The following is a 14,683-nucleotide window of genomic DNA, read 5'->3' as shown; positions in this document are numbered from 1 at the left end:
TACGTCGCTGTATATGTCATTACGTCGCTGTATACGTCAGTTACGTTGCTACGTTTGCATAAACCTTGGCGCGAATATCGAAGCAAAAACAACACGGAAGAAGCAGCAGCAGCAACAACAACAATAATAATAATGGATGACTTCGCGTTTGTACAGCTGCTGCTTCTCGTCGCTTAAAAATGGCGATCTTTCGCGGTCTTGTTATTGTTGTTGGTCTTAACAACTCCGCCCCCCCCGCTGACATAAGCGGTTCTTTCCTCTGGCCCAGCAGAGAGTTGGTGCTAGCCTGGAACAAGTTTTTCTGGCCCCAGAGCCAGTTCTTTGTCAGTGGAAACAGAAAACCTGGTTCCAAATTAAGCACTGGCCCCAAACCAGCCCTGGAACTGCTTTGGTGGAAAAGGGGCAAGAGTCATCTGTATCCCCCGCCCTATATACCAACTATATACCAAGTTTCAAGATATTATTTGTCACATTTTTCAAGTTGTGCTGCAGGAAACCAACCCGACCTCTTTACACTGACCTCAGCAGCCCATGGCATAAACCCACCGGACCTTTGGTCCAGGTGAGCGAAAAATTAAAATTTCTCACATTTCTTAGTATCAAAAGGCACATATACATTACTTAATCAACACATATACCAACTTTCAAGACCATACCACTCGTAGTTTTCAAGTTCTGCTCCGGAAACAAAGCCTACCCCTAAGACTAACCTGAAACTGTTTCCATGGAAACAAGAAAAATTTAAATTTCTCAAATTTCTTAGTATGAAAAGGCACATCTACATCACCTTGTTAACGTGTATACCAAGTTTCAAATCCGTATCAGGAATAGTTTTGGAGATATGCTCCGGAAACAAACATGGCTCTTGGAAACTAAGTCAAAATCTATTTTTTATGTCAAAATTTGAAAAATCCTTTTTTTCCCCAAAAAAATCCAAAATAGCAAAAGGCACCAGTTCACATGTTGCTTGACATGTATACAAAGTTTCATGAAGATATCTTCAGTAGTTTTAAAGATATGGCCCGGAAACAAAAACATGACCGGACGGACAGATGGACGGAACCTGTTTCTATACCCCCAACAAACTTCGTTTGGGCGGGGGATAACAAAACAGAGAAAAAGTACTGGATAGCACGTGGTAGTCTATAAGGATAAAAGAAAGTCGCTATGTAAAGATTTAGCAGGTACTAAGCACAATATTTCACAGGTCTGGATTTATTAGGGAAAAATATATATAACTCACTGGGAATAGCCTCCAGATTTGTACATGATGAAATGCCTCCAGGACTGCATAGATGTGATAGCCTGGGGAAACCCTTCCCATGGTAAAATTCTGACCTTTTTTACTATACATGAGTGCGATCAAAACGTCCTGGGACTGTTCCTCTTGTGAACGAACAAAGTGCGGCAAGGTCATGCACGCGCAGCAGGAATGAGCTGTAACTCTCATGAATCTGTGTGCTGTGTGACGTCGCACTGTCAACATTGGGACCTGTGCTGTATGCGTCTTTGTGACAACGTACATGTGCACATTTGCGCTTTTGGATGATGGACCGGAGAGCAAACGGTAAATTTCGTGTCAAACTCGGGTATCAGCAACAAAAACCCTGGAAACGCTTTAGCAAGCTTACGGGAATGAAGCAATGAGGTTGGTGAGGTGTTTTAAGTGGCAGTCATGTGTCAAGAGGGGCAGAAGGTCATCCTCCAGTGACGTCCTGCTGTTTGCTCTCTGGCCCGTCACCTCACTGCTTCATTGCCATAAGCCTGCTGAAGCATTTCTAGAGTCTCCGTTGCCGATAGCAAATGCCTGCATATTGCACAAATTGCAAATGCACATGTGCACTTTGTCACAAAAACACATGTAACAGATCCCGATGTTGAAAGCATGACATCGCATGGCGTACTGACTCACGAGAGTTACTGTTTGCTCTTACTGTATGTGCATGACCTTGTCGCACTCCATTCTTTCACAAGAGGAACAGTTCCACAACTTTTTGATCACATCTAGGCTACGTTCACACTGCAGGCTGAAGTGACTCAAATCCGACCTTTTCGCCCATATGTGACCTGTATCCGATCTTTTATTGACAATATGAACGACAGATCCGATTTTTTCAAATCCGACCCAAGCCGTTTGGATATGTGGTCCTAATTCCGATTCCTATCCGCTCTTTTCATATGCGACTTCAGTCTGAACCGCCAGGTCGCATTCATCCGACTTACACGTCATCAACAAGCCACAAACGTCACTATTCTGCACTGAAGTACTGTAGGTGGCGGGTCTCTCAAAAAAAGTTACAACAACATGGCGCATAATCACGGGCGCAGATAGAGGGTGGGACTCGTCCCACCCAGATTTAAATTCACCTCGCTCGGTCCCCCCCACTTATAGGGAGGAAAAAACGTCTATGCTGTCTTTCTTTGCATAAGGCAAACCTCATGGAAAAATCAAAAGACTAATTACCATTCGGTTTATTGAGGTGCACAGCAGTGTATACATAGTTGCAACAATTCACATAAAACAAAACAAAGACTGATATTCGGTTGGTTGAGCTGCGCAGACTGCACAGGTTGCGAGCTCGAGCTTGGTTGCTACGGTAACCCACAACAAGTTTGACAGGCATATCGGGGTTGGGGTTGGTTTGCTGGCAGCTTTGTCCCCCCCAGTTTTTTGTCCCCCCCAGTTCAAAAAACGTATCTGCGCCCCTGCGCATGACATCAATGCGAGGGACGCTTCGGGCTGTGAAGGTTCTGAATCTTCTCAATGGAAGGACGCAGAGGTTAGGGAGCTGATTTCCATTTGGGGGGATACAGCTATTCAAGCTAGATTGGATGGGTCATACCACAACCGGGTGGTTTTACTTCCGTAAACACTGGCCATGCTCACTGCGTGTGACGTCGTCGTATCCTGCAATGCGCATGCGGAACACTTTTAGGTCGCTTTTCGTTCATACTGAGGATCACATACAAGTCGCATATATTTGTTAATGTGAACGACCTCACAAAAAAATCGGATTTCACAAAAAAATCGGAATTGAGCATTAAGCCTTGCAGTGTGAACGTAGCGTTAGTGTACCGCTGTAGACTTTCCTGAAGCAACAATGTTTCCCTTTTGTGTGTACAATATCTCAACCACACGTAAAGTTCTAGCATTTAAAAATGTGGTCATCCCCAAAAGTGAAAATATGTCTTTTTTTAGGTCATGTAAACATTTGAAACCTTTGCCTGCTGTTGTCTGTACAGAGTGTGTAAGCACTCTTCTCTGTTTGGATGATGTGATTGTGCTGGAGCATCATGTTTATTTTGACAGCTGGTGTCTGATCAAAAACCGAATTGATTCAGCTTATGTCCATTTCATTATAGCAAGTAATCCGAAAACTTTTTCAAACCATGAGAAAAGCACACTAAGCTATCCAAGACGTCTTTAGGAGGCCTGAATTTATTTACCACTGCATTTGTTAAACTAGTTGCTTACTCAACATGACGTTTGCAGGCAGATGCCAAGGCAAGGCTAGAAAGGAGACTAAATAAATATAAATAATACATAAATAAATAATATTTTGGTCTAATATGGTTAGTAGAGCCCTGTGATGACCTGGCGACTTGTCCAGGGTGTACCCCGCCTTTCGCCCGTAGTCAGCTGGGATAGGCTCCAGCTTGCCTGCGACCCTGTAGAACAGGATAAAGCGGCTAGAGATAATGAGATGAGATGAGATGGTTAGTAGAGTAGTCAAGATGTCAAAGTATAAAACAGGATTTTTCATAATTTTTGGTTGTTTTCCAGCATTCAGCCACAGCGATATCTAACAGGTTTTCACAGACCCCCATGCACATTTGCGGGAAAATTAAACCATAACTGGCCAGTTAACATTTGTATGTATGACTAAAGTACTTACCTTTTGGCCAGGAGCTGGGAGCGTGTTCCTGATGGAGAGACAAGGCTGATCTCCAGGTCTCCCCTGCGTGGGTGAACGATCAGCACCCGTACCACTACGTGTTCCAGGAAAGCTACATGTTGCTCTGGTTGCCCACTGCAGCCCGTGCTACTCAAGGTGACGTTTAGCTTCTGATCTGGCCGGATGTACCTGCAGTTGGGCACAGAGGCTCCTGAAATGGGTAGTAACTCTTGCTTTTTGTGTCCACTAGCATTTTCTGTTCTGTATGCAATTTTTTTTAACTACAGAAATGGACATAAACTTGCCAAGACATACTGCTGTATTTATTAGAATGTACATTTCCTAACTCATATAATATTTTAAAATGTATTATACTTATGTTATACGCATCTTCCTAGTGCTACATTCAGAGGAGCATCATTCAGTACCCCACGTTTTATAACAGCCATTCAACACATGTTTTCATTTTGTCTTTTGAGTGAACAAACATGCTTCGGTTACATCGTGTTAACTATAATTTAAAGGTGTGCCAATAATAGTGACACCTGTTTTGGTTGTAATTATTTCTTAACGAGGGATTTATTTTTCTCTGACTGAATTTATTTCAAATAAAGGTTGGATAGTTCTCATTTTTTCAGTGTGAGATAAAGCTACTTCAGCATAAGGTAGCCCTTTTTACTAATCTTTACAAGTGGTGCCAATACGTAATTGTGGAGGGACTGTATATTGCAAAGATTAGTAGAGGAAAAAGAGGTATTGGCCGATGGAAAATATTCATGCATCAAAGAAGTGTGACAATCACAGTGACCTTATTTTCAAGACAGAGGCTGAAAAAAGAAAAATGAATCTGTCTTGTCCCAATTCCTTGGTCTAGTTTCAAGTCTTCTGTGTAGATGTTTAGACGTAGTTGGGTTAGAAATTTTACTGAAACCTGGCAACCCTGGTTAATCGCATTATCTCCACTGTGTTCATCTCACAAGCAGGAAACACAACCTGCTGTATCAAACACAGTTAAACAAAGGTATGTCTGAAATTGTTCAAGTTGCTAGAGTGTTTGTTTAATGACTGCATGTTGTTGGCTCTCAATTGTTTATTACAGGGTTACTCTAAAAATTCACTACGTAGCAGGATAAGTCAAGAGTGATAGCTCTTGTCTTAAATTTGTTTGAGGATAGGTTGTTAATAATGTTGACCTGCCCAACCAAAATCTATGGTCACGATAACGCAGAAGTCACAAAATAGAAATCTATAACAAAGTTTGTATAAAAAAATAGGTGCCTAAGATTTTTGCACAGTACTGTGTGCGTGTGTGTATTTTATATATATATATATATATATATATATATATATATATATATATATATATATATACCCTTATCTTTTCCTTTTTCATGACTGAAATACTGCAGAGTGGAAGCAGAGATTGTCTGATTAAAATGAACATTTAGATCGAAATCACCAGAAGCTTAAAAGGAGAAAAGTTTCCTGCGCTAAATAAAGTCAAAGTTTAACAAAAAAAACCCCCCAAAAAACAAAGAGAACAAGTAAAACATCTAACCCTGGGCTTATTTAGCAGAAAAGTAAGGGGGGAAAACCTAGAAATATAAATCATTATTTTCATCGCTACTTGACTATGTTGCATGGCTCATTAAGTTCCATTTGTGCGTCTCTTTTTTGGTTAGTTTGAGATTTATCTGAGCCCAAACTGTTGTTTTCTGGGAGCATCATCATTTCAATGGCTTTTCATAACAAACTAGAATAAATACTTTTATGACTGGGTAGAGAAACAACAGACGACAGATGGAGGAAAAATGAGTCAATCAAATCTTGGATCCTTATTCAACATGCAATTCCGATGCAGGCATAATCCAGATTTCATTGAGGCAGCTTTCTGCATACACAAACTCCTCTCAAAGTAACAGCACTAAAGAGTTTTGAAACAGAAGCTAGTCACCTGACTCCATCAAAAATGCCTGTACCAAGTCAAATGTGCAAAACTCGCAGCAAACAAGGCAGCAAAGGGTCATATCATAAGAAACAAAATATTTTGGTTTCCTCAGTCAGACCACACAATAGGTTTAGGTTAATACATAATGGAAGGAGCTTATGTTTGGAATGGTTCACCTTCCAAATCCAATTTGTTTGATGTTCCATTTGGAGGAAAACTTTTCTAAAACGTATTTCCGTTGACATACAAGAGCATAATTTATTTACTTTGCTTTAAGCTGATTAATAGGGTCTACCCAACACCAGTTAATTTACGGTAAAATTGGAGATCGGTCTGATTCGACACCCAGGATCGGTATTGGGCCAATGCCAGCTAAAATGGTGGATCGGATATCAGAGGAAAATGGATTCTGTAATAAATACAGCCTGAAATTACAGAGAAGTGCTTGTGGTGCAACAACATAAGCCAAGTTAAAGTAGTTCACATGTTAACAAGAGTAGCCAAGTTGCTTAATGTTGACATGAACCAGTGAGCTTTTCAGCAAAGCAAACGTGGGTGTTACTCTTATGTCAGCTGTGTGGAAATACTTCACAAAAAGGACTCTTTTTTTTTTTTTTTTTTGTAAATATGAAATCCTCTTTGAGATTGTCTTAAAAACATTTTCAACTTTTCAGCTGCTAATCATATTTTAAGTCGTTCAAATTCTGTAAAGCTGCTTTGCGACACTGTTTATTGTTAAAAGCGCTATACAAATAGACTTGACTAGTCAAATTATTTACTGTATTACTTGTAATAATTGCAATCTATTTTTTGGGGGGCCTTTTCCACCTCCATTGGATAGGACAGTGTAGAGACAGGAAACGAGCGGGAGAGAGACAGGGAGGGACCGAGAAACGACCTCAGGTCGGAATCAAACCCGGGTCCCCAGACCCACGGCACGGCGCCCCATCCAACTGAGCCACGACGCCCCCAATTGCAATCTATTTTTGAGTATATTTTACTTTCATAACTGGGTCTCGTATTCATGATGTGCTTCTTCTACTCTTTGTTTTATATGGCCCATGTAACTTTTTGAAGACCTGTAAACTATCTAAAAAGATAATTGCTGTTGTGACTGAATGTGACTATGTATGAGTGTTGTGACATCTGTAACCTGAAAAGTGTAACAATAAAAAGTTCATTTCATTTTACTACCCCTTCAAATTATTTAAAAAAATTATTCTGTGTATATGAAGCTGTTGAAACTGTCATTCAATCCAAAGTACATTAATCTGAAGTCTAAAGAACTAAATCAAATTTTGAAAACACATTACACTATATAATAAACTGGTATTACATGTACAAATATCAGGCGTGACACGAATTGAATGGTCGAAGGAAAATGAACAAATTGTGAACTTCATCCAATAAACTGTCTTTTGCTTATGGCATGGAGATATTAGATTTTTCACAGGGCTAAAAGCAGCCAATGGAAAATCAATAGCTGGCTACTCCAGTCTGATGAGATTTAAAGCATGACCTGAAATGAATTCCCGTCTGTGTCCAACTGCCCCTCACTAGCCATTCCACCACCGTAAATAAAAGCATAATCGTTGATCAATACTGGAGGCAGGAGAAACTGCAGCAACAGATTTAAAACTGTGCTGAAAGAGGTGTAGAAATATAAAGATGTTTTACATTTTCCTCCAAGTTTTACAATGACAAAATGCAGGTGAATGTTATTACAAATAAATGTGATTTTAGAAATATTTTGGGATCAGTTGGGTGTTGCATAAAAGACTGATTAGTTGAAGGCAATCGAGTTTGAATGTAAGGAACATATACTGACAAAGTCAGATGGTTCAGACAAAAAGATAGGGTTCAGTTCTTTAGAATAAATGAACTAGAGGTGTTTCATGTAAAAAAAAAAAAAAACCTGCTCCAGGGCGGCATAGTGTAGTGGTTAGCGCTGTCGCCTCACAGCAAGAAGGTCCTGGGTTCGAGCCCAGTGGCTGACAAGGGCCTTTCTGTGTGGAGTTTGCATGCTCTCCCCGTGCTCCGGTTTCCCCCACAGTCCAAAGACATGCAGGTTAGGCTAATTGGTGGCTCTAAATTGACCGTAGGTGTGAATGTGAGTGTGAATGGTTGTCTGTGTCTCTGTGTCAGCCCTGCGATAACCTGGCGACTTGTCCAGGGTGTACCCCGCCTCTCGCCCATAGTCAGCTGGGATAGGCTCCAGCTTGCTTGCAACCCTGTAGGACAGGATAAGCGGCTACAGATAATGGATGGATGGATGGATGGATGGATGGATGGATGGATGGGTGGAACTGCTCCAGTCTCATGTTTCAGAAGTCAGGGTGAACCTTTCATTCATGTCTAAACAGCAAAGTTTAATCAAAAGCCTAATACTCAAAGGTTAAGCAAAGTTTAATAAAATCCAAAAGTAAGTCATCTTCAGTCCAAAAACACTCAATGTAAATGATAGCAATAATCTTCCAGATATTACGTAGGTTCCAGATTACATGCTTCCATCCCAAATCACTGATGTGGAAAATATGGTGCCGGCAGTTGATGAAAGTATCAGAGTGAGACACTGTTTTATACAATTTCACACATGGTATCTTTGGTACAAATACAAATTTTTCTTGAAGTCTTGAACTGACCTGCCAGTTTCAGTGATGCAGATTTTCTTTATACTCATGTGCACATGTTGATAAATGCTAATCACTCATGAAGTGCAAAGTAATGCATGCCACAGCTCATTTGTTTTAAAAGACATCCATAATGCCGTAAATAGTAGAGCTCAGGGAGAGCTAAAAGCATGAAACAAGGACAATATGCTGAAAGAACAGAAATCTCTCAGAGACAAAAGTGGAAGTTATTTTGATTTACATGCACACACACCTCATCTAATCTCGTTATCTCTAGCCGCTTTATCCTGTTCTACAGGGTCGCAGGCAAGCTGGAGCCTATCCCAGCTGACTACGGGCGAAAGGCGGGGTACACCCTGGACAAGTCGCCAGGTCATCACAGGGCTGACACATAGACACAGACAACCATTCACACTCACATTCACACCTACGGTCAATTTAGAGTCACCAGTTAACCTAACCTGCATGTCTTTGGACTGTGGGGGAAACCGGAGCACCCGGACACAGGGAGAACATGCAAACTCTGCACAGAAAGGCCCTCGCCAGCCACGGGGCTCAAACCCGGACCTTCTTGCTGTGAGGTGACAGCGCTAACCACTACACTACCATATATATATTCATTCAGCATGTTGTATGTTGGGCAGCACGGTGGTGTAGTGGTTAGCGCTGTCGCCTCACAGCAAGAAGGTCCAGGTTCGAGCCCCGTGGCCGGCGAGGGCCTTTCTGTGCGGAGTTTGCATGTTCTCCCCGTGTCCGCGTGGGTTTCCTCCGGGTGCTCCGGTTTCCCCCACAGTCCAAAGACATGCAGGTTAGGTTAACTGGTGGCTCTAAATTGAGCGTAGGTGTGAATGTGAGTATGAATAGTTGTCTGTGTCTATGTGTCAGCCCTGTGATGACCTGGCGACTTGTCCAGGGTGTACCCCGCCTTTCGCCCGTAGTCAGCTGGGATAGGCTCCAGCTTGCCTGTGACCCTGTAAAACAGGATAAGCGGCTAGAGATAATGAGATGAGATGAGATGTTGTATGTTCAACATGTTGCACATTGTGAGATGCTTTTCTGCTCACCATGTTTGTCAAGAGTGGTTATCTAAGATACTGTATTCTTTCTGTCAGCTTGAACCAGTCTGGCCGTTCTGACTCGGTGTTCCAGTTCAAGTGACCAGTGAGTGAAACAGTACTTTTAAGTGATGTGAAGCAAATTTTATTTCCCACCCTGACGATACAAGCAAACAGCATGAGATCAAGCTCTTTAGATATTTAAAACATCAAATACAGCACAAAAAAAGGAATTTTTTTCATCAAACGTTCCACTGACAGACAGTGTGAATACTGCTTGCAATTGACCCAGACACAGAATCAAAACACAGGAATTAGTGTCCACATTTTTTTTTCAATAATTGAACCAATATTGGTTCAACATGACAGATGCACTAAGAAAGAACCTAAACCGCAAGGAGACCAACATACCAACGCAAACAACTCAACAAATGTATCAAACAGGGTCAAGTTAAAAAAAACAACAACAAAAAAAACAGTAAATACGCTTCATATTACATGCAATACCACAGGCTAACTGCTGGAGTTGTGACTTGATTCTCATTCAACAAATGTACTAGTTGCACAGAAACGCTATAGTTAATACCATCCTCAAATGATAATACATGGCAATATATTTAGCTGATTGAAAAGTCAATGATATTATACTGAAGCCATATCTTAATAGCAAGGACATCTTGTGTATTAGCAAGAAGAATAGGTGAGGATAAAAATGGTACCAAATTCATTTAAACTAAATGTGTGACAATCGAGTTATCTAGCTGAATGCATTGATACAAACTGGCCTTAATATAATTTATCGCAGTAATAAAAAGAGTTTTCACAGGCAGCCAGTGTCCTTTGTTTGATGTACGTAGTGCATCAGATGACAGACTGAATGCTGACAAGAAAGAGAGAACTATCAAAGCATGTTATGTCAAAAAATACATCAACTGAAAGCCAAAATGTAGAAAAAGCCACATAAAGGGAGATGGGTTTTTCTGTTTGATGGATATTGTGGATCATGAAATCAACATGGATGAACTTTCCCACCCCTCTCCCTCTCTCTACCCCGACATCTGATAAAATGTGCTATAACATCAGGGGCAGGCAGTCACAATATACATTCACCAGCCACTTGAATAATAACACCTGTACACTTTCTCATTTATACGGTTATTCAATTAGCCAATCAGTGGAAGCAGCACAATACATAACAAGAGTGCTCTGAGAGCACAATATCCCCCGCTGGCAACTATGCCATAACTCTGGTAAAAGGCAACTGAATTGAACAAAATTGCAATATGCATATTACCGACGTACAGTGGTGCTTGAAAGTTTGCGAACCCTTTAGAATTTTCTATATTTCTGCATAAATATGACCTAAAACATCATCAGATTTTCACGCAAGTCCTAAAAGTAGATAAAAAGAACCCAGTTAAACAAATGAGACAAAAATATTATACTTGGTCATTTATTTATTGAGTTAAATGATCCAATATTACATATCTGTGAGTGGCAAAAGTATGTGAACCTCTAGGATTAGCAGTTAATTTGAAGGTGAAATTAGAGTCAGGTGTTTTCAATCAATGGGATGACAATCAGGTGTGAGTGGGCACCCTGTTTTATTTAAAGAACAGGGATCTATCAAAGTCTGATCTTCACAACACATGCTTGTGGAAGTGTATCATGGCACGAACAAAGGAGATTTCTGAGGACCTCAGAAAAAGCGTTGTTGATGCTCATCAGGCTGAGTTTGGACTTCACCAATCCACAGTCAGACAGATTGGGTACAAATGGAGGAAATTTAAGACCATTGTTACCCTCCCCAGGAGTGGTCGACCAACAAAGATCACTCCAAGAGCAAGGCGTGTAATAGTCGGCGAGATTCATGAACTGAATCTCAAGAGAAGGTGGGTCATGCAGCAAGACAACGACCCTAAGCACACAAGTCATTCTACCAAAGAATGGTTAAAGAAGAATAAAGTTAAGGTTTTGGAATGGCCAAGTCAAAGTCCTGACCTTAATCCAATCGAAATGTTGTGGAAGGACCTGAAGCGAGCAGTTCATGTGAGGAAACCCACCAACATCCCAGAGTTGAAGCTGTTCTGTACGGAGGAATGGGCTAAAATTCCTCCAAGCCGGTGTGCAGGACTGATCAACAGTTACCGGAAATGTTTAGTTGCAGTTATTGCTGCACAAGGGGGTCACACCAGATACTGAAAGCAAAAGTTCACATACTTTTGCCACTCACAGATATGTAATATTGCATCATTTTCCTCAATAAATAAATGACCAAGTACAATATTTTTGTCTCATTTGTTTAACTGGGTTCTCTTTATCTACTTTTAGGACTTGTGTGAAAATCTGATGATGTTTTAGGTCATATTTATGCAGAAATATAGAAAATTATAAAGGGTACCCTTCCTGGGATGGACGGACGGACAGACGGATGGACATCGTGACAACATAATCCCCCTTCGAGCCTTTTGGCCAACGGGGGATAAAAATTGTGAGGGAAGTTGATTTCAGAAAGCAAGCACACCTTGATGAAATTGCCAAAGTTCAAGTTTCTTAATAATCAAAGGCATAACTCTGGTAAAATCTGCCCAAATTAAATGAAATTTCAATATGCATATAACTGTCATATAACAAAGCCTTTTGCCAAGTTTGGTGAAATTCCTCCACAAATTATGAGCGGAGTTGATTTCAAAAGAAAAACACACTCTCAAGAAATTGTCAAAATGTAATTTTGTCAATCAAGGGCTGTAATTCTGGTAAAATGTGACCACATTTAACGAAATTACAATATGCATAGTACCGACATATAACAATGCCTCTTGTCAAGTTTCGTGAAATTCCTTCAAAAATTGTGAGAGGAGTTGATTTCAGAAGGTGAGCACCCTTTCCTGGGACGGACGGACATCGCCACGACATATTCCCCCTTCGGGCCTTTCGACCAGCAGAGAATAAAAATCATGCAGATCCAGGTTAAGAGCTTTAGTCAATGCCCATATCAAATAACAGAATAAGGAAAAAATGTGAGCTTAGTGATTTTGTTGGTTGATGGTACCAAACCTGAATAGTTGAAGATTGGAAAAACGTCACCAGGTCTTTTTCCAATCTTCAATCACCTAGTTTGGGTGAGCCTGTGCCCACTGTAGCTTCAGGGTCCTCACCTTGACTGAAAGGAGAGGAACCCAATGTGGTCTTCTGCTGTTGTAGACCATCCACCTCAGTGTTTGACATGTTGTGCATTCTGAGCTGTTTTTCTGCTTACTGCAATTGTAAAGAGTGATTATTTGAGTTACCATAGCCTTCCTGTCAGTTTGAACTGCTCTGGCCATTCTCTTTTGACCTTTTTCAACAATAAGGTATTTTTTCCCATAGAACGGATACTCATTGTATGGTTTTCACATCAAACTCTAGATTGTGTTGTGTATTGAAATTCCATGAAATCAGCACACTGTAAAAAACAAAACAAAACAATTTTTTACTTAAAGAAGGTAGGGCCGGGCTGCCTTAAAATTTTGAGTTCATTGAAATGAATATAGCAAGTTCACAATGAGGCGAACAATTGAACTTACTATATGAATTTCAATGAACTCAATTTTAAGGCAGCCCGGGTACCAACTTTAAGTTAAAACAACAAATCATTTTTTACAGTATAGTTTCCTAAAATAAATGCTCAAACTAGCAAATTTGGCACCAACAACCACACCACTGAGCGTGTATCAGCATGATGACCTGTATCTGCAGGATTTTATGCATTGCTCTTCTACCACATGATTGGCTGATTGCATAATTGCATGAATGGTGTTCTTATTAAAGTAGATGGTGAGTGTATACTTCTGACTGTGAGAAGCGGCACAGTGACAGTGCAACAACCATATAAATCAAGATTTTCTAAATTTAGGGCAAAACTATTATGACAAGCAATAAATATAAGTAATTTGCTTGAATAAACTGCTCAGACTAATCTTATTTTGTTATTAATTCGGACACTGGTTGTCCAAATGTCCCTCCAATTCTCTGTTCAAATTCAGTTTCCACCTTTGACTAGTCAACATTTAATGTTTGGTGGAAGAAAAAAAAAATATTTGCTTGGTGCCATGTATACATTAATTATCTGAATTTAAAAACAGCTGGATACTACATGCCCACAAGATACAAAAATAGAGCAATAACAGTGACTTCCTTCTAGCTAATGTAAATAACCTATGTCCTTTATTTATAAGTACTCAAAATCAATATCAACATCACTATATCTGTCACAAGTGGCGAGCTGAGCTGAGGTGAAGTGAGGACCCAAGAGCAGACTCAGAAAACAGGCAGTGTAAAGAGAAAACTTCTTTAAAGGGGTACAAAATATATATATATGGTTGCTGATGTGACAAAGTAACGTATTCTTAAATATTCTATCAAATTTATGTACTAGAAAACAACGAAATATCTTGGTAATTGTAAATATAATACTTTATACGCTAAACCGCACAAGAGTCGCCATTTTTAAAAGACCGTGACGTCAGCGCTACCCACTGCACTAGCGGAACTCTCCGGAATAGAGGAGATAAGCGTGTAATCATGGTGTCGGGCGCATCAAGTGAAAGCGACAGCTCTGTCGAATCATATGAAGAGATCCCACAAGACACACTGCAAGCAGGCTATGGCTTAGAAGGGTCCCAGTTTGAACCTAGGAGAGGTACTCTCGATTCCGGTGATGAAATAAGAGAAGAAAGCTCGGATGACGGCGAGGATGAGACTGATGCTGACCATGGGCATGGCGAGCGTGGGGCAGAGTATCTGCGTGCAGGTTTCACGGCGTGGTGCTCGTGCGGAAAATGTAACGTGGAGTTGCTCACGAGTCCAGCAGAATTTATTTGCTGCAATGAGATAGGCGCCACCCGTGGACTTGCGAAATCGTCGCAAGAGGCAGAAACAGGTATTTCACACGTGCTATTCCCAACCTCAATGAGCCAACACAACTGGGCACATACATACGTCATGAGTGTTACGCAGAGAAAATGAACGTGCATTCTGATTGGATAAAATTAATATCATGGCGGGCTGTTCAAACTGCGGAAATAGTTTGCTCGAGCTACTTTCAAAACACTATAACTTTCCAACCTTAGAACAAAAAACTTTTGTAAGTCTTGAATAAGGTTCATCAATGTG

General features: G+C 40.6%; 1 protein-coding gene across 1 annotated transcript in view; it reads right to left on the bottom strand.

The window, feature by feature from the left end:
- The window catches only part of pcsk6 (proprotein convertase subtilisin/kexin type 6), a 183,526-nt gene that overhangs the window by 49,963 nt on the left and 118,880 nt on the right, over positions 1-14,683 (bottom strand). Inside the window, exon 12 of the mRNA XM_060941090.1 lies at positions 3,897-4,085. Within this exon, the coding sequence (XP_060797073.1) occupies positions 3,897-4,085 (189 nt within the window). The remainder of the gene's footprint in view (positions 1-3,896; positions 4,086-14,683) is intronic.

The sequence above is a fragment of the Neoarius graeffei genome, chromosome 15, assembly GCF_027579695.1.
Source record: "Neoarius graeffei isolate fNeoGra1 chromosome 15, fNeoGra1.pri, whole genome shotgun sequence".
NCBI classification, from domain to species: domain Eukaryota; kingdom Metazoa; phylum Chordata; class Actinopteri; order Siluriformes; family Ariidae; genus Neoarius; species Neoarius graeffei.
This window is presented reverse-complemented; position numbering and strand designations above follow the sequence as displayed.